The 17,764-nt window shown below is 52.5% G+C and overlaps 7 protein-coding genes across 7 annotated transcripts; 3 read left to right on the forward strand and 4 right to left on the reverse strand.

The window, feature by feature from the left end:
• Positions 1-410: 410 nt before the first annotated feature.
• On the forward strand, positions 411-2,163 carry Z519_09831 (uncharacterized protein; the record flags this gene model as incomplete). Its single annotated transcript, XM_016767552.1, has 6 exons — positions 411-440; positions 531-842; positions 893-1,376; positions 1,495-1,650; positions 1,705-1,757; positions 1,828-2,163. The coding sequence occupies 6 exons, from the start codon at positions 411-413 to the stop codon at positions 2,161-2,163; spliced, it is 1,371 nt and encodes a 456-aa protein (XP_016616344.1).
• Positions 2,164-3,211: 1,048 nt separating this feature from the next.
• Positions 3,212-4,429, reverse strand: Z519_09832 (uncharacterized protein; the record flags this gene model as incomplete). Its single annotated transcript, XM_016767553.1, has 3 exons — positions 3,212-3,450; positions 3,517-3,762; positions 3,814-4,429. The coding sequence occupies 3 exons, from the start codon at positions 4,427-4,429 to the stop codon at positions 3,212-3,214; spliced, it is 1,101 nt and encodes a 366-aa protein (XP_016616345.1).
• Positions 4,430-5,827: 1,398 nt separating this feature from the next.
• On the forward strand, positions 5,828-7,831 carry Z519_09833 (uncharacterized protein; the record flags this gene model as incomplete). Its single annotated transcript, XM_016767554.1, has 1 exon — positions 5,828-7,831. One exon carries the CDS (start codon positions 5,828-5,830, stop codon positions 7,829-7,831), a length of 2,004 nt encoding a protein of 667 aa, XP_016616346.1.
• A 619-nt stretch (positions 7,832-8,450) lies between these two features.
• On the reverse strand, positions 8,451-9,849 carry Z519_09834 (uncharacterized protein; the record flags this gene model as incomplete). The annotated part of the gene is made up of 4 exons (XM_016767555.1): positions 8,451-8,765; positions 8,862-9,596; positions 9,671-9,745; positions 9,802-9,849. 4 exons carry the CDS (start codon positions 9,847-9,849, stop codon positions 8,451-8,453), a joined length of 1,173 nt encoding a protein of 390 aa, XP_016616347.1.
• A 344-nt stretch (positions 9,850-10,193) lies between these two features.
• Positions 10,194-13,071, reverse strand: Z519_09835 (translation elongation factor G; the record flags this gene model as incomplete). Its single annotated transcript, XM_016767556.1, has 2 exons — positions 10,194-12,878; positions 13,048-13,071. The coding sequence occupies 2 exons, from the start codon at positions 13,069-13,071 to the stop codon at positions 10,194-10,196; spliced, it is 2,709 nt and encodes a 902-aa protein (XP_016616348.1).
• A 316-nt stretch (positions 13,072-13,387) lies between these two features.
• Positions 13,388-15,333, forward strand: Z519_09836 (uncharacterized protein; the record flags this gene model as incomplete). Its single annotated transcript, XM_016767557.1, has 3 exons — positions 13,388-13,885; positions 13,935-14,388; positions 14,438-15,333. 3 exons carry the CDS (start codon positions 13,388-13,390, stop codon positions 15,331-15,333), a joined length of 1,848 nt encoding a protein of 615 aa, XP_016616349.1.
• An 867-nt stretch (positions 15,334-16,200) lies between these two features.
• Z519_09837 (uncharacterized protein) lies at positions 16,201-17,667 on the reverse strand (the record flags this gene model as incomplete). Its single annotated transcript, XM_016767558.1, has 2 exons — positions 16,201-17,129; positions 17,196-17,667. 2 exons carry the CDS (start codon positions 17,665-17,667, stop codon positions 16,201-16,203), a joined length of 1,401 nt encoding a protein of 466 aa, XP_016616350.1.
• Between the last annotated feature and the right edge of the window lie 97 nt (positions 17,668-17,764).

The raw sequence follows: 17,764 nt of genomic DNA on the forward strand, positions 1-17,764 counted from the left end.
TCCTCTCGAAGCCCTTTGCCTTGCGGGGTCGATAGTTTCTTCATTGGTTCTGTCCAGAGGAGCTCTACGTCGACTGCAATTCCGAGATGGGTCACTCTCTGTCACCATGGCATCCTCGGGTATATCACCCTCTCCTTCCAATTACGTCTGGCTGTTCCGACGAGATGGTGGTCCAAAGGAGTCTGGGCCAACCGCAAGCTGTTCCTATTCGTTCTCTCGAAACTACAAGATGACCTCCCCAACGAAAGGCACGAAGACAAGCATGCGGAGAAAGAGCTGGCTAGGTTTAAAAGAGCGCTGTTGTAGCCCGAGGGACGTCTGACCTTTCACTCGCAGCATAACTTGCTATCATCAAGTTTGATCACTGCTTTGCAAACTGAGACCACGCAATAGGTCACAATCTGATCAAGATGACTCCTGTCAGCGGCGCAAATGGTGCTGTAAGTCTCACCGAAAAGCCCTGTCACTATTTCAGGCCTCTATTTCTCCTAGGCCAGCCTTTCCGATGCTAACTATCAACCACAACCCAGACCCATTCTTGGGCATCATTGCCTCAGGCCATGTCCAAGGCAGTGTCCTCTCTCAACAAGACTTTGGACAAAGATCCCCAATGGCAAGCCTTCATCGACACCAAAGCCATCATTGAACCTGTGACAATGGGTGTCCAGAGTCTTGGAGGAGAAGAGGCGATCCTTGTCTCGGTGTCTCCCGGTGCCAAAACCACAACTTCGACTGGATCTGCTTCCAAGGCAGATTTTGTTCTTCGAGCCCAACCCGAACAGTGGGAGAAATTCTTTGCTGCTGATCCCGTGGCCCCCTATACCAGCTTTGTTGGGTTACAGGTGGGATATGTCGCTGAAGGTAATTGATACGTGGAAACTGATTCAAACAGGGCATGAATATAGTGCAAGAGGGAGTCGGCGTCGATGGAAACCAAGTGAAGTTCGCTCAATACTGCCACTTGGCTACCCGTCTTCTCGAACTCCTCCGAGAAGGCCAGAACGGGCCCTTGAAGGAAGACGAGCAACCAGAGACTGATGAAGACCACCTGACGGGCAAATACATCTACATCAACGCTCCCGTCTGGGGCCGCACAAAGGTTTTCTATGAAACTTCAGGCAACGGGCCTCAGCAGATCGTTTTTCTCCATACCGCAGGAAGTGACAGTAGACAATACCACGGTGTGATGAACGACGCCCGCATGCGCGAGAAATGCACTATGATCGCCTTCGACTTACCCGCTCATGGAAGGAGTTTCCCCGGGAGCAACCATATCCCGGGAAACCATACGAATAACGAAGATGCCTATGTCGGCACCATCAGGGAGATGGTCAAGGCCCTGAAGCTTAACAAGCCTATCGTTTGCGGCGCCAGCAGTGAGTTCATACCGTCTGAGATTTACTGCGAAATTCCATAATATCAGAGGCGCAGGCTTCTGAGAGAGCTGGTAAGAACCCATTCTGAGCAACGTGACTGACTCTCCTTGTGCTCTAGTGGCGGGGCAGGTGTGTGTAGCTGTCGCGATCAGGGCAGAGGAAGTCGGCGCAGGAGGCACCATTCCTCTCCAGGGATGCGACTATTTGACCATGGATCGGCAGTTTAATGACAAGAGCCCCGTGTGCAATCAAGCCCTGTTTAACCCGGATTGGAGTAAGAGGGCCATTTGCTAGGACGTTGAGCTTTGATGCCACTAACACATTATAGTCTACGGCATGATGGCGCCTAAGAGCCCCAAGGTCAATAAGTTGCTTATCTGGGTATGGCGGTCCCCCGATGCCCTGATCAAATTGCCCGATTCTCTCCCAACGACGTGCTGATTTCGTCCAGCATCTCTACTCCGGTCAAGCGTATGGCATCTTCCACGGCGATTTGGACTTCTACTTTGGTGGCTTCGACGCTCGTGATCGTGTCTCTTCCATCGACGTGAAAAAATGTCCCATCTACTTCCTCACCGGCGAATATGACTGGTCCACGACGCCAGAGATGTCACAAGCGACGGCGAAGAAGATCCATGGCTCGAATTTCAAGGCCATGAAGGGGCTGGGCCATTTCCCTGCCACCGAGGATCCTCAGAAATTCGTAAGTCTCGACGCCAGTCTTCCCTCATTCTATCCTACCTATCTCGCCCTATTGGCTTTCTGGCTTGACCCCTTGAATGAATGAATGATTGTATGACTTTTTCCGAGACGCTGAGGCTGAGCATGCGACATGATATAGGTTCCGTATCTGCTCGACGCGATCGACTGGATCCAGAAGACTCGCTCGTCCTAACAGAAACAAATCCGTCTAGGAATCGGGAATCAGTTGCGCTGGCGCTCGGGCCGGTCTAGTATTCGTAATGCGGAACATGACAAGCTTGCGAAATGCAAGGAAGGGGAAAACCACAGAGTACCGTTGCTCTCTGCTCTCGCAATGTGGGTATGGTATATATAGTATGTAGTGTTGTGGCTGGAGCGCAATAAAACAGAAAAACGCCATATGAAGGCGTCTAGCACGTACTCACTCCACCATTTGCAAGGGGGATATAGCAGTAGCCTACAAGTAGTTTTCCTGTCAATCACTACAACTGCAACTGCAACTGCACACATCTCCATCTGTATGCCACGCCCTGCCGTACTGTGTCATCCTTTTCATTGACAGCACCTACCTGCCCATAAACTACCTTCCGGGCCCGCCCATCCTCCACCATTTGAACTGTAAGGTTTGAGGTTCCCCACGAGGCTACGAGTCTCTCGCGCTCCTTCGAACTCTGACCCTATCCGCGTCCTTGGGTTGGGCGATATGGAATATTTCTCCCCTGGTTTTGGAGGGACCTCTGACTGATGCCTCGCTCTTTCTCTCCCTCTTGCGATATTGTTAGGGTGGAGCCAAGGAGGAATTTTGCGGGGACAATGCCCTGCCCTTTCTCACGTCTACCCGGCAGGTTCTAGAGTGAGCGACCGGTTTTATTTTTCGTCGTCGTTAATTAAACATCTCTATGATAAATCTTTGGGTCGTAATGGTACAGTGTCTTCGGGATGTGTTACCCTTTCATTTTTCAAGTTGAAATGTTTCTTTCCATGGCGCTGTGGGTCGAATGAAAGGCTATTTTCGGGGGTTTCATAACATCTGTTCATAGTACACGCAGAAACAGGTTCCGCGGCAAGCTGAGCACTTTGAGAGAGCCGATTCCCGCCTTCATATATCCCTCTATGCTCCCTCTCCAAAAGATTCAGTAATCTCTATAGGATCGAACTACTCTCATCTTCGCTGGGGGCTCGGCAGGGCCGCCGTCGGGATTCGTGACCGTCCCAGCGAAACCGAGGTTGGCATTCCAAGTGTCTGCGGTCGACTTGTCTCTGGTTCCGAGGGCCTGGATCTGAGCCTGGACGCTCCGACACAGTGTCTTCGCCGCGTCATTAGCTTGGCAGACGTTGGTGAGTTGGTCGCAGATTCGGTTGGTGATGATGTCTGTGATGGACATTATTAGTAAGTCCGCGCAGTCGGTGACTTGACAAATCAAGTGTTATAACGTACTTGGATTCAACGCCTCCTGCTGACCTTGAGCACAGAGAGGGTCGATGGGCAAGAAGGTGAATTCAGTTGCGGGCCGGCCACCGAGTCCGCCTTCGAACTTCATGGTTGGCACACACAGACCAAAATCAGCCCCGCTCACTGTAGACGCCTGGGTGGCGTTGCCTGTTGTATCTGCGGCGGCCGTTGATGTTTCGACAGCGGCAGAGGTTGTCGAGGTTGCAGAATCAGCAGCAGCAGAGGTTGCACCTGTGGAATGTTAGTCTTGTCATTTTCCCCAGTTTGGGGAGCGGGACTGACCAGATGCTTCGACGGTGCCACACACGTTGGCAGCCGCAGTGGCAGTAGCCGCAGTGGTGGTGGAGGCATCGGTTCCAGCGCTCACGGAGGCAGCTGGAGCAGCGCTCGTAGCACCAGCCGCAGATTGGGCAGTGAAGTTGCTGAACCCATTCTCAACCAGCAGATCCGCAACACTCTTGCCGGTGGCATCTAGTGGAGTCACCTTGGTCTTAGCAGACAAAGCATTTGCGATATCTGAGCCAACAACCGCCGGATCGATTAAAGGCGTAATACCTCGGAGGACATCAGTTGCCGGGAGAGAAGGGTCATCGCAGATGGTAGGAATCGACTGAACGAATGGGTTGAAATTCTTCTCCGCAGCAACAATGCCGATGGCAGCAGCAACAGCGTCAGCTCCGGTACCGAGCTCAGCGATGATTTGATCACCACGCTTGAGCTTGTCACAGGCATTTGCTGCAGCTAGTAGGTCGCTTATAGCAGCACCGGCGATGGTTGGGGCCACTCCTGGAGCACCGCCTTGAACGGCTGCAATGGCTGGGATAGGAATTTGTTCTTGATTAAACCGGGCATGGGCTATGGCAAGTAGAGTGGCAAGTACAGCTGTTTTGAACGACATATTGAAGGGAAGGTGGAATTCTGAGACGCAAGTAAAGATCGTATTGCGAGTCCGAAATGTCGAAAAGAGAGACTAGCTCGCTGAAGAAATGAATGAACCGACCAGCGGTAAATGATGCAAGGAAAATGAAAAGGTGAACTGCTTGAGCACAATGTAAAAGATATACCCAAGTCCGAGAGGACTTACATCAATTTATATTGCATGTTACCTTGGAAGGCGCCTTGCTAGAAGGTCGCCCTAGCCTGGGAAGAGGTCAGTCTAGTGGCGCAACCGCGTCTAGGAGGGAAATCCAACCTGAGATAGAAGGAGGATTCTGAAGGCGAGCATGTCGAGGACTACATGATACAATCCCGCCAAGTTGGGACGAAGAATAGGCTGGTGATCTTGGCATTCCACGAGGAGTAAAGGCTGCAAGGTGGCGTCATTCAATTTTCAACTTCGCTGCTTCAGAAATAACGGCAACGGTTGAGCACATTATTGGCAAATTGGACGCGGATCACCGAAGAAGCCGTTTGTTTGTTGCGCCGTCAAGGTGAAGCAAACGTTGTGTGGACTCGGGTTTCATGCGGCGAGGCTGACCCTGGTTCAGGGGTTGAGACACATTGGTCCGTCCACGGCGGCATCGAAACCGAAGCGAGTCCACGTGGAAGAGGCTAAGATCCGAAAAGCGCTCGATCAGGATCAATCGATCGGTATCATGATCCAGTAGTAAATGCTTGAGGGTCTTGAGATCACTCCTGATTTATGTTCATGGTAAAGAGAAGCGCCTTATTCAGGGTCGGAAATGTGCTGGCTTTCCTCAGACCCCGCTTGAAGAGAAGAGCTCAAGCCCATCATTTTCGACGGAGCTCAGGCGTCAGTTCAGCAACGATAAATGGATCACTTCGGGAGAAAAGGGTCTGCAGCGGTGGCAGGGAAAAAAAAAGCCCGAGTCTGGAAAACAGTGGCGGGTGAAGTTGCGCCGTTAGCAGGGTAATTGGGAGATACACTTTCACATAATATCCCCAGAAGCTTCGACGAGGCATTGGCAATATCACGGCAACATGCTCGGTAAAGAAGCGAGAAGTAAAGCTTCGTTGAGCTCAAAATCAGCAATGGGTCGATAGAGCTTCTGGGTGCTCAAGGAAGCTCAAGCAGGAGGAGCTTTGCAGTTTCGAAGGAAATTGGAGCACGTGATCATTGCCAAGCTCTACGTCATTCTCGTCACAGTTTGCGGCGTCTGGACTCGGTCGTCCGAGTTGGCGCGTCGCATTTCAAAAGTCAAACGCCTTATTGAATCAGTTGACATTTGGTAATATCAACCCAATACTGTAGATGGCGCATTTACCGTCATCTCTATTCCTTAGCTGATTGCAACACCCTCTCCCTTCCGGTCTCATCAAGTCGTTCGCTGCAGCCATGACGGATTGGAGCAAGTTGAAGGTCACTGAACTTAAGGAGGAGTGCAAGTCGCGTGATATCCCTCTAACAGGTCTCAAATTAAAACAACAATACATCGATAAACTCGAAGAGTACGATGCGCAGAACGGCGACCGGTCCACTGAAAATGAAGATAAAGATGACCCAGATGCAGAAACAGTCAAGGAACAACGTGCGCCGCAGGTAAACGGAGACGGTGGAGGAGGGCTCGATGATGACACGGGCGCGAATGACACCGCAAAAGACGAGGCGCCAAAGGCCGCTAGCGGAGAACAAACCCCTGGGTCTGGAAAGAACGAAGATGGAGCAGACAAACCTTCGGCAGTTCAAGAAAAGGACAGGCACTCTCAAGACCAAATAGAGATCAAGGAACAACCTATCACAGAAGCCTCTCCTCACACTGATGAGAAAGAGACGAAGGACGCTCCAGAGAATATCCCAGAGAATGTCGTAGAGAAGGCGGAAGAAAAGTCCGAAGAAGACAGCAAAACAGTCGAGGCCACTGGAGAAAGTGATAATACAGTCGCGGGTGCAGAAACGGCACTGAAGGAGGAAGAAGAAGAAGAAGCCATGATCACCGACCAGAACGCCGAAAGCCAGAAGTCAGCCGTCCTCCCCACACCACATCTGACTGAAAACCTCTCCGACTCCAATACATCCCACTCTTCGCAAATACTTTCCAGTGACCTTGCAGAAGAACAGAGGACACGGCGAAAAAGAAGCGCCACACCGGTTCCCTCTACGCAGGACGTTGCTCGCAAAAGAGCGAGGTTGGCTGAGGATGCAGAGGAATCGAAGGCAGCAGAAGCTCCAGACCAAATGAGAGAAGAAACAGAGGAGGCGAAAGACACTCGTGGAGAACAAATGAATGGGGAGGCTCCCAAAGTTGCTGTTGACGAACCTGGGGAAGGAGTTGTCACCACGAAGCCACTTTCCGCCTTTCAGGATACCACTCCAAGGAACCCCAAGGCAGAAGATCAAACAGTTTCTATGTCTCCACCCAGATCAACGACTTCATCAGAAGATCGAGATATTCCACCCGCCATCCACCCAGCAACATCATCCATTTACATCCGTAACTTTAAGCGACCCCTCCATATCCCTTCTCTTCGCGCTCATATTGCATCGATAGCAAAATCGCGTTCCTCTGACGACTCCGATCCCATCAACGTATTTTACCTCGACAGTATTCGAACCCATGCCTTCGTATCGTTTGCCTCAGTCGCCGCCGCATCTCGAGTCCGTTCTGCGATGCACGGATCACGATTTCCTGACGAACCTCTACGAGAACCACTCTTTGTTGACTACGTTCCCCCGAACAAGGTGCAAACATGGATTGATCAAGAGACCGGCAGTGGTTTCGGTCGAGGCGGCAATGGACGTCGTTTTGAAGTAGTTTACGAAGAAGGTGAAAAGGGCGTCGAGGCAATCTTCCAAGAAGTCGACACCAGCAAACCTCACCTACCTCCCTTCGACACAAGTCGCGGTTCCCGCTTGTCATTCGACAGGCAACAGTCGGAATCTCTTTCCGCAGGTGTACATGCTGACCGCGAGGCTTTGATCCCTCGTGGTAGTCACAATCGCGATCGTGACCGCGACCGCCAGTGGCCACCACCCGCTGGCCCCGAAAACCCATCCTCAAGCAATGGCACAGGCTTCAAAGCGCTCGACGAACTCTTCGACTCCACTTCCACTAAGCCGAAGTTATATTACAAACCTGTACCTTCGTCCGTCGCGAACGAGCGGTCAGACATGTTCCGCGGCCTGCGTTTGGGTTGGGAGGAGATGGGACGTAGTGGCGACGAAGGCATGAAGAGGTATTCGTTTGAGAGGTCCAAGGACAGAGAGGAATGGGTCGACAAAGGCCCTGAGTTTGGATTTGGGCGGAAGGGGCAGGCTAGGTTGGTAGGCGTAGGAGCTGGAAGAGGAAGGGGAGGAGGATATCGAGGCAGGCCTATGGACTCATGGAGAGGAGGGAGGTGATGACAGGCCATCTGCAGAAGAAGACGCCACGGTACGCCTCTTGCAACTGGGAGACGAAAGTCTATGGGTGATTGAAAATTGATGCAAGCCGCGGACTCTTCCTGGAGGATTAAGCGAATAGATGCTGGATGTGTTGTCATGTGGAAAATGAGAAAAACGCTTTGTTGATGCTCGAGGAATATCAGATGACAGAAGCTTACAGAGTCAAAAATGTAATCTACCAGGCCGGACGAGAGAGCCATTTATATAGAGATGCGCTGCGTCTAATGTTTGTTCTTTCGCTGCTCTCTCACCCAGTATCATCAACGCCCAACGAGAATTGCAGACCTATCCTGTCCATTTCAGCAGTACGTAGAGCCAAAGGGCCGTCACGATTCCCAGGGGCCTCAGTTTTGCAGCGAGCTGCTGCCATGGCGAGCCCCAATTGCCGGGGGGCGGGCTTTCCACAAGGCAGGGATCACCACCCTCTCAGCTCGTGTTTTCCGGTGTATCAGGGCCATGCTGGCTGGATCCAAGCACGAATATAGAGGAAATACTGACGGGCGTTTCCCTCTCTTATTTGTCCGCGATTCAAGGCCCGCGCCCCGCGCCTGTCTGTCTGCTCGCAGGGGGCGTCCTCCTACCAGTCGTCGCCCCAACCGTCCTCCTTGGTCTTCCGCGGCGGATTTGCCGTCACTGTTGCTGAAGGGGTTTTCCTCATCGCACTCGTCCCGATGCTGTTGCTGTTGCCTCCTCCGCCCTGGCCGAAACTGTCCCAGAAATCCTTCCGCTCCGGCTCCGTCCGCCTGGCAGCGGCCGAGGAAGCGGCCTTTTCATCCTGGCCCTCGACGAACTTATTGAACGATTCGGCGGCACCGCGGGCGCCGGATTGGATGCCCTGTCCCGCGGCCGCGGCCGCCTTTTGGGCCTGGGCAGCGAAATCCGAAGATGCGATCTAGAACCATGAGCTGTCAGTTATGTTGTTCTCCATTCAACGAGCCGTAGCCGAAGAGTGAATGAATGAACGGAGGAAGAATGGGAAAGAACCAACACTTCTGGCCGTAGGCTGAATGTAAGAATCATTCACCATCTTGGCCTGCTTGCTGACCATTCCCCCCAGCCAGCCAAACCCCTTCGTGATGGCCGCCACGGGATCCTTGGAGAACTCGTCCGTAGAGGGTATTCCACCTGAGCCCTGCTGCTGAGAGGGCTCCGGTGGTGCGCTGCCAAAGCCGCCGTACTTTCCGCCCTGGCTGGGAGGCAAGTTGTCCGGTCGAGTGGCATTCGCCTCGCCCATTCGCGCGAAGTATGCTTCATTCTGTGCCTTTTGATCGGCTGTTATGCGTCCTCCCTTGGTAGGCGCCGGGGACGCGGTCCGACTGCCTGGACGACTGCCGCTTGAGACAGCAGCATTATTGTTCCTTGCTCCTCCAGCCGGCGTAGCTGACCGACTTGCCTGCTTCTGCAAGATTGCCTGTCTTTCCCTTTGAAAGGCAGCATTATCAAACTCTCTTTCCTCCACCTGGCAGGTCAACCTTTCCTTCCACTCCTCCCCGATCTCACAGTCATAACGTTCCTTTATTGTTGCCTCCTCAAACGGTAACGAGGGGCTGTTCTTATTGTAGAAGTCTTGCCAGGCTTTGTTGCCGCCGTACTGCATTCGGAGGATCTCAGCCTGTTTAAATGCGTCCATCGATATGGATCGCACAAAGGAGACGTGGACTCCGAGTCCACGGTGGACGCCGGCACATTGCAGGCAGATGAAGGTGGAAAATTTGGGGGACGCCTGGATAAACAGTTAGATCACAGGAGAAGTACGATTTCAAAAGCGGATGCCCGTCAGTAGGACTCGAGACTCACCCATTGCGGCGAAGGGGCACCGCAGTCACAACACCTGTCATTACCGGCACCATCCTTTTTGCCCAACGCTGCAAGCTGTAAGAGAGAATCAGGGACTCGCATTCAAGACGAGACAGATCAGGAGAGCGAACCTTGGTCCTGGTCTCCGGGTCGACCTCCCACATCGCTTTGGCCGCCATGTTGTTCGGGGTTTCGTAATTAAACGTCGAGCGCGGGGTGGGAAGTTGTTCGTGTGCTCACTTTCTCAGCTCTCGTCAGGTCAGCTTGGTCGGAAATACATGCTCGAAAAGACCTTCTCTAAGGCTAATTTGCAGAGAGATATAAGTTGACGCGCAGGTCCTCAGACCTGTTTGCAGGTGGACCAAAGGTATTTCGAGCTGAACGTTGTTGGTACAATAATAGAGGAGTGGTTGGCCAGTCAAACCCCATTTGGCACTGAACCATCCAAATGTCCGCACCAGCCGCTGACATCTGACGATCTATATAATAACTAGTAATACATTCTACAACCTTCCGTGTATCGTCACAATCCACCCTGTAGTTCTGCAATGAGTGCCTTCTCTCGAGAACCGGTGATTTTCTCGAACCGATCAACACTCATCACAAACGTTCCTCGTCCTCCGGTCATGCTGCGGAGATGTTTGAGGTAACCAACCATTTCTTTCAGTGGCACCTTGGCCTTGACGGTCCTTTGGAAATTCACTCTTTGATGGTCCTCTCCGGCCAACGATGAACCGGATTCGAAGGGATCCTTTGGTGTATAGATCTTTCGCACGTCTACCCTTCTGGAGTCCATGTCTGTCTGCGATTGCTCTTCTTCATGGTCGCCAAGAGAGACAATATGCCCTCCCCGACCTGAAGAGATGTCCTGGATAACACTGCCTAGGCTTGCTTCATCCACGTTAATGTCGACATTCATCACGGGTTCCATCAGAGAGCAAGGACTGCTCTTGGTGGCATCTTTGAACGCTCCGATCGTGGCCAGTCGAGCAGCCGCCGTCAAAGATCCGTACGTTGTTTCCGTGCCAAACATGTGCTCGTCTGGACGGAGAGTCAAGGTGACTTTTGTGTTGCGCATCGGATAGCCCCAGGAAGGACCACGGCTCAAAGCCGCTAATGCGCCGTTGAGACATGCAACTTGGATTTCTGGAAGCAGGAGGTGTGGCGGCAAGCCTCCCGTCTCGCTGTCAAGTGCTCTTCCTCGCTGGTCCAGGGTTGGTGTCTCGATGATCACCAAGTTTCCGTCCTCTTCATGACTGAAATTATCTCCAGAACCATTATCAGCGTCAACAAGTCCGTCTTGAAAAGGTTCCACAAGGGCCGTGCACCCTGCCTTTCCCTTTGCGGCCGCACGTTCTCCCTCCAAAACTTTGGTGATGGCGTTGGAAGCTTGTGGCAGTGTTTCTCGGTAACCAATCGCAATCTTACCCATACGCGCTTTTGCTTTCAAATCGTTGACCAGTCTGTCTTGGGCAATCTCAAGATGCAATTCTCCCATGCCACTGATCTGAGTTTGGCCGGTATCTTCGTCCTGCGAAACCTGTAGGCTGGGGTCTTCTCGCAATAGCAGTGCGAGTTTTTCGTGCATATCTTTCTCTTCCCGCAAGCTATTTGGTTCGATGGCGGCGAAAAACACAGGCGGGGGTACCCTAATTGGACGCAGTTGTAATTTTTGCAATGGATGAGGTGGAGTGGCCTTGTTTCCCGCAAAGGAGATGAGCGTGTCACCAGTGCGAGCAAACTTTGAGCCTGCAATGACACCTATCTCACCAGCATGTAACGCCTGGACAGGGACTGACTCCGAAGCATACATCCGGAGTAGCGTCGTTGCTCTTTCTGAATTTTGAAGGTTCGTGTTGAACAGGAGTGCATTGCGCTCTATCGTTCCCGAATAGACTCGAATGTAGACCAGCATACCCTTGCGTGGATCATTGACCACTTTGAACGCCAATGCACAGGCTTGCAAAGCCTTGCCCACTGTCATCGGTACTGAATCGGTCCCTTTCTTCTTGGACTTTGGCGTGTGTTGCTTAAGTGACAAATCGCCTCGTATCAGCTGTGAAAGCCCTCCGGAAACTGATCCAAGACCGATTTCGGGATCCGGACGCTCTTCAGGAGAGGGCAGGAGGTTGTTGACTGCGTCTAGCAGAGGTTGCACTCCGATATTGCGAAAGCTGGCTCCAGCAAAGACTGGGATGATCATGCTGTGCGGAATGAGTAGACACCTTCGCAGACAGTCCCAAATCTGAGCAGGAGTCACGTTAAGATGGTCTTCTTCTGCCTCGAAAAAGGCTTCGACGAGCTGATCGTCATGTTCACTGAGTAGTTCTACAAGAGCGGTTCTAGCTCGTCGCAATTCTTGCGCGAGCTCCGGATGCTCTTGCTCCAACTGTGAGAGAGGATAACGCTGCATTGCTTTGCCATCTCCCCCACGCTCGTACAACAATCCCTCCAAGTTGATGACATCTCCCACGCCAGTGAAACGGCCCTTCCCACCCTCAAACCAAGGAATCTGACAGACTGCAGGCCATCCACCCAAGCGAGAGCCAATTTCGCGCACTGTTCTTCCGAAAGCCGCACCATCACGATCCAACTTGTTGACATATGCTATTCGCGGGATATTCCACTCGCCGGCTTGGGCCCATACTTGCTCGGTCTGAGCCTCGACGCCAGCAACGCCGTCCAGAATACAAACAGCGCCATCCAAGATTCGCAGAGACCGGCGGACTTCGAACGTGAAGTCAGCATGTCCTGGAGTGTCGATTAGATTGATGGTGTGCGGTAAACTTGAGCGAGGCTGAATTTCAATGCTATCGGTGGTAGCTGGAGGTGTTGCAGTTTGAGCTGGGGGCCATTCGAAGGTGATGGCTGCAGATTGAATGGTAATGCCGCGAGCCCGCTCGGCAGGAAGGAAGTCAGTGACAGTAGACCCTTCATCGACATCACCTATCCGCCGAGTATGACCACTATAATAGAGCATACGCTCAGTCGTAGTCGTTTTGCCTGCATCGATATGGGCGATGATGCCAATATTCCTGGTCCTTGAGGTCCTAGGACTCTGCAATGTGGATGCCGCGGGTGCCGCGCGGGGACATGATGACCATATATTCCTAGACTGAATCCGAAGAGAAGAAGAAGTAGGGCGAGATCGACATAAATCAATTAGAGGGGAGTGTCGGATGAATTGGGCATGTTGGACTTTCATCCCCTATCAAACAGAAGTATTTTCGTCAACCATAGAAACGCGAATTTTGTGCCTGGAATTCCAAAAGACGCGGAGTCGAGAAAAAAAGGTGAAACCGAAACCCGAATGAATGATGAACGACCGAGTCGGATTTTTTTTTGGTAGAACTTGATGGTGATGAGGCTCGAAAAACATATGTAGAAATTCTGCCGAGCATAAAGCAGCATCATTCGCTAGCCATCTTCAGCCCACTGGCCTCTTCAGCCAGGCGGGCAGACGCCTTTTTCCCGCTGCAACTCTTGCTCCAACCTGAATGCTCTGGACGTTGACCACGGCGATAGACCAACAATACAGCTGAATCGGGCTGCTTGACTTTGCTCCTGCTCCGTACGTTCTACAGCCCTCTGCGCAACCCTTCAGAACTTGAGAAGCAGTGGTCCGACAGCTTGGTCTTGCCTGCATCCATGTGCCGAATGCCCGCTTAATTGACCACACCACATCGTGAGCAGTTCTCCACTGCCGCTCTCGCAGCTATGGACTACTCTGCTGCTGCTACTGAAGCCGACGCTCTTCACGGCGCCTCTCCCTGGGGTTCTTCTTCTCCTCGTGCCTCCAGAGGCTTTCCCCAAGCAACACCGGATTCTCCAGAGTCACCCCAACCGATTCGAGGGCATTCCTACAATCAATCCCAAGATAGCATTCCCGATAGCCCCTATCTACCTCCACCTAATCAATCCAATGTGTCCGTACCTACAGAGTCTGGGATCTCGGGAGAGTCAGAAACTGCTCCCCAGAATCAACGTCCGGAAGAGGGCTCGGTGCAAGCACAGGCTGCCGCAACACAGCCACAGGATGTCCAAACATCCGCGGCAGCGCAACAATATACTGGTCCGCCCCAACAACGGCCAGGGGCTACAAGATATCATAACGCAAGGCAAAACAGACCGGTGCCGCAATATAAGCTGCAAGCCAAGGTAACTGCGCTAGAGAGAACGGGACGCAAAGATCCCGTTATCAGGTTTGACGTCTATGTATGTTGCGCTTGTCCATGACAAGAAATCTAGCTAACACCTGTGGAAGACCAATCTTCCCAAATTCCGGACCACCCAATTCCGAGATGTCCGTCGGACGCACTCCGAATTCGTCAAGCTCGCCGACCATCTCATATCTTCAAATCCAGAAGCACTTGTCCCTGCCGTGCCTCCCGCCCAAACTTCTGCTGGAGTAGGCACCGACGAAGATGAAGCCCGAGTTAAGGCAGCAATTCAAAGATGGCTGAATTCTGTATGCAACAACGATGTGCTCATGCGTGATGAAGAGATGGTATTCTTTGTGGAAAGTGATTTCGGGTACTCTCCCGTGGTGAGAATGAAGCAGCCAGCGACTGGAGTAAGACGGAAAGTCTTGAAACAATTTGCGCCACCGCCCGACGATACGCCTGAGCTGCACGAGGCGAGGCCCGTTGTCAAAACGTTCTACCTTAGTTCGCTGGACACGAGCCAGAAGCTCGAAAAGGTTGTTAAGGCCAGACGAGGTGAGTCGCGACTGGATCTCCCCGTGGTACTTGTGCTGAAATTCTATAGCACTCGGTCTTGCAGAATCGTCCCTTGGAGAAAAACTTGGCCAAATGAATGTCCAGGAGACCCACCCGGGTCTAGCAACCGCATACCGCAAACTGGGACGTATCATTCAAACATGTGGCGATTACCACGCCGCACAAGGAACCGCTGAAGCCACGACATTAGGGGATGCACTCACATACCACTCTTCTGACGCCTTCATCGTCAAGGAAACATTGACAAACCGACACATCCTGCTCCGTGAGCTGCTCCAGACGGAGGCATCCCGTCGAAGCAAGGAAAATGCCGTTCAACGCCTTAAAAGTTCTTCCAGCGTTCGCCGAGATAAAGTCGATGAAGCAATATCTGCGCTTGACGAGGCAATCTCTCAAGAAAACTACCTCCGCTCAAAAACCCAACGCGTGACGGCAAATTTACTGCTCGAGAAACGACGCTGGTTCAATCGCACATCCAATGAATTCATGCTCTCTCTTCGTGAGTACGTCCTGCGTCAAATCGAAGCGGAGCGCCGCACGCTCGCAACTCTCGAAAGTGTCAGGCCGGATATCCGGGCAATTGACGCCTCAGGTGGTTTGAGCAGATTGGGGCGGGAGAATCATCCCACAGTAAGGAGGATTAGCATGGCCAGCAGCCAAGGCGCGAAAGGTGACGCTTGGTCTGGTGTCCCACGGAGCAGGGATGCTCTTTCTAGAAGTCTGTCTGGGAGCTTCGGACCGGGAGCGCTGGGCGTCCCTCTCCCGGAAGAGAACGAGAACGGGACAAATGGTGCAGGGTTGGCGCAAGCGGGACGACCGAGGAGCGCCACAGGGGCCAGCCTGGAGAGGGTCAAGGAAGACGAGGACGAGGATCGCGTCGATGCGAGGAACGCCGCCAGTCGGTTGGCACAGAGCACGTTCTGATCTAAGCACGTCCCTTCTATGACAAGAGCTATGCGGCTTTAGGCGTAAGTAGCGTCGCCGAACCTGTCGAGACTCAAACCAAGACGTTGAACATTAGCTGGACGAGACTAGGTGCAAAAAGAGAACAAGTGACCAAAACGAATAGGGCAGGAGGAAACGAGAGGCACTACATCCCGGCGGCACCGTGAACACGCAGGCGGCAGATTGAGAGGGTGTTTTTCTATCTTATCCAAGCTCAGTTCTACTGTATAGGGTCCCTATTCAGCAGTGTGTTCTAGCATGTGAGGACCGTCCCAGTTAGCATAGACCTGTAGCTCCTGCGAGTGTCTGGACCTGAGCGAAGAATAGCTCCCGTCGCTCAGGTCATCATGCGGCCCAACTCACCAAGCCTCTCAAGGCATTCCCGCTGTCATCTTTGGCAGTCAATGAACCGAATTTCTGCTGTTTTCCTCGTCCCTCAAGTCCATTCGTTCGCTACATCCTTATTGACTCTCCATAAGTTTCTGACACAGTTCGCGCCTTTGCACTTCTTCCTATTTGGGTATTCGCTGATACTTCGCCTCACGACTCGGACACATTAAAGATTAAGGGTTGTGAGGCTGATAAGCCCATTCTGGTGTTGTATTGCGCATGTCGTTGGCCAAGGTGGTCTCGTTACTTCTCACATGGTTTCTTGTTTTGGAACATGACGTCTCTTGAACGTGTCCAGGTTCGTTTCAGCGTAAAGTCCTTTGAACCTTTCGAGGTTCAGATGCCAGTGTAGTCGAGTTCAATCGAAATTTATTGGATGGAATGATCGTTGTGAGGGCTTCTGATCTGGATGGCAAAGGGTGTCGCAATTTCAATATCATGACCGAGATGGGCGGTTTAGAAAGTCGGGCCCAAGCTGCTCAACAAGTTCGTGAGTCTCTCGCCTTCCATGTTGCTGGAGACAAGAGTGTCATCGACTTGCGCATTTGTCTTTATATTCTCTCGCTCGACGCTACTGCCATTGCCATTGACTGCTGCAGGTGTTGGCACCGTGGAGTCCAGGGTTGAATCAGAGGTAGTTTTCGTACTCGTTCTCATTGTGCCGCCGGCGGGATGAACAGGGATGATGCCCACAGGACCGCCGGGAGCTGCGATACTGAAACTGCGTGGTTGCATGGCAGGACTGTCAAGAGGAGTGCCGATAGGACTCGTGCTTGTTCCTCGACTCCCACTTCCGATCGCACCCCAGGGATTGTTGCTTGGAAAGGTTGCACTTGGAGATCTCATCGGTACAACGTGACCATGACTCTGGGCAAAAGGCTTCGCACCAGCGGGGAATTGCAACTTCTTGATTGTAGCATGTAGGATTTCCCGCTCTGCGAGTAATGCGCTGCGCTCCTGATTCATCTTCTCGATTTGGGAGGTCATCTGATATTTTTCTGCTTGGAGAGCCTCAATTGTGTCCATCAAAGCGCGCTTCTCTCGTTGCGTTTGCTGAACGAGGCTGCGGAGGAACTCGTTGTCAGTTTGGAGGTGAGTGGCATGACCCTGGTCCATGCTCATACGAGGAGATGGTGTGCTGGGACGGCTGTGACCAATGAGCGGAGTATCAGTTCTGGAGACTGCATTGCTGCCACTGCCAGTGCTCTCACACTGAGTGTTGTTAACGTTGGGACTTGCTAGAGACGACACCGAAGCAGACGAGCGATTCGAGATAGCAAGCTTGTTCAATGCGCGCTCGAGAGATCTACCTGCCTTGGCCGGTTCTCCTGGAACAACTTGACGAGGTGCAGCCGTATAGTGGCCCGTGTCATGGTGCGCGTATACTGATTCCATATTAGCACTGACTTAAGCTCCTGCAACAGCACTGTAGCCTTGTAGGAGTGACTCACAGCAATCTTCTTCAGAGTATTTGCATTCCCCCTTCTCCCACCACCAGAAGCAAGTGAGATGTTTGACCGAGCGACGATTCTGACAGTCTAGAACTTCTCCCGGTGAGGGTAAGGGTGAAGTAGCACGCGAGCTGGGTCGGCTGCGGAATTTCATTGAGCGTCGACTTGGACCTTCTCCTCCAGTTCCCAATTCTTGTGGTTGAGTCCGTGTTATGACAGGGACAGATGATGAGCGAGATTCACCTCGTGGGCGGGCACCTTGTCCACTGGGGCGAGAGCGACGAGAAGGTGTCTGTTGCACACCCGGACTGCCTGGAGAATTTGGCCCCGATTTTGAAGGGTCTGAATATGCAGGGAATGATTGCTGCAAAGGACTGTGAACTAGAGGACTGCTGCTATGACGGGGAAAAGAAGGGGAAGGTGCTCGACTCCAAGGACTGGGGTTTGGATGCAGTCGTGAACGAGAGGCCATGCCTGAGAAACGGAATGACTTTGGTTTAGTGGGAGCTCCAGGCGGCACTTTTGAAGAAGAGGATGAAGATGATTCTGATGACATAGTCCCACCAGAC

The sequence above is a fragment of the Cladophialophora bantiana genome (genome assembly GCF_000835475.1).
Source record: "Cladophialophora bantiana CBS 173.52 unplaced genomic scaffold supercont1.16, whole genome shotgun sequence".
Taxonomy (NCBI): Eukaryota; Fungi; Ascomycota; class Eurotiomycetes; order Chaetothyriales; family Herpotrichiellaceae; genus Cladophialophora; species Cladophialophora bantiana.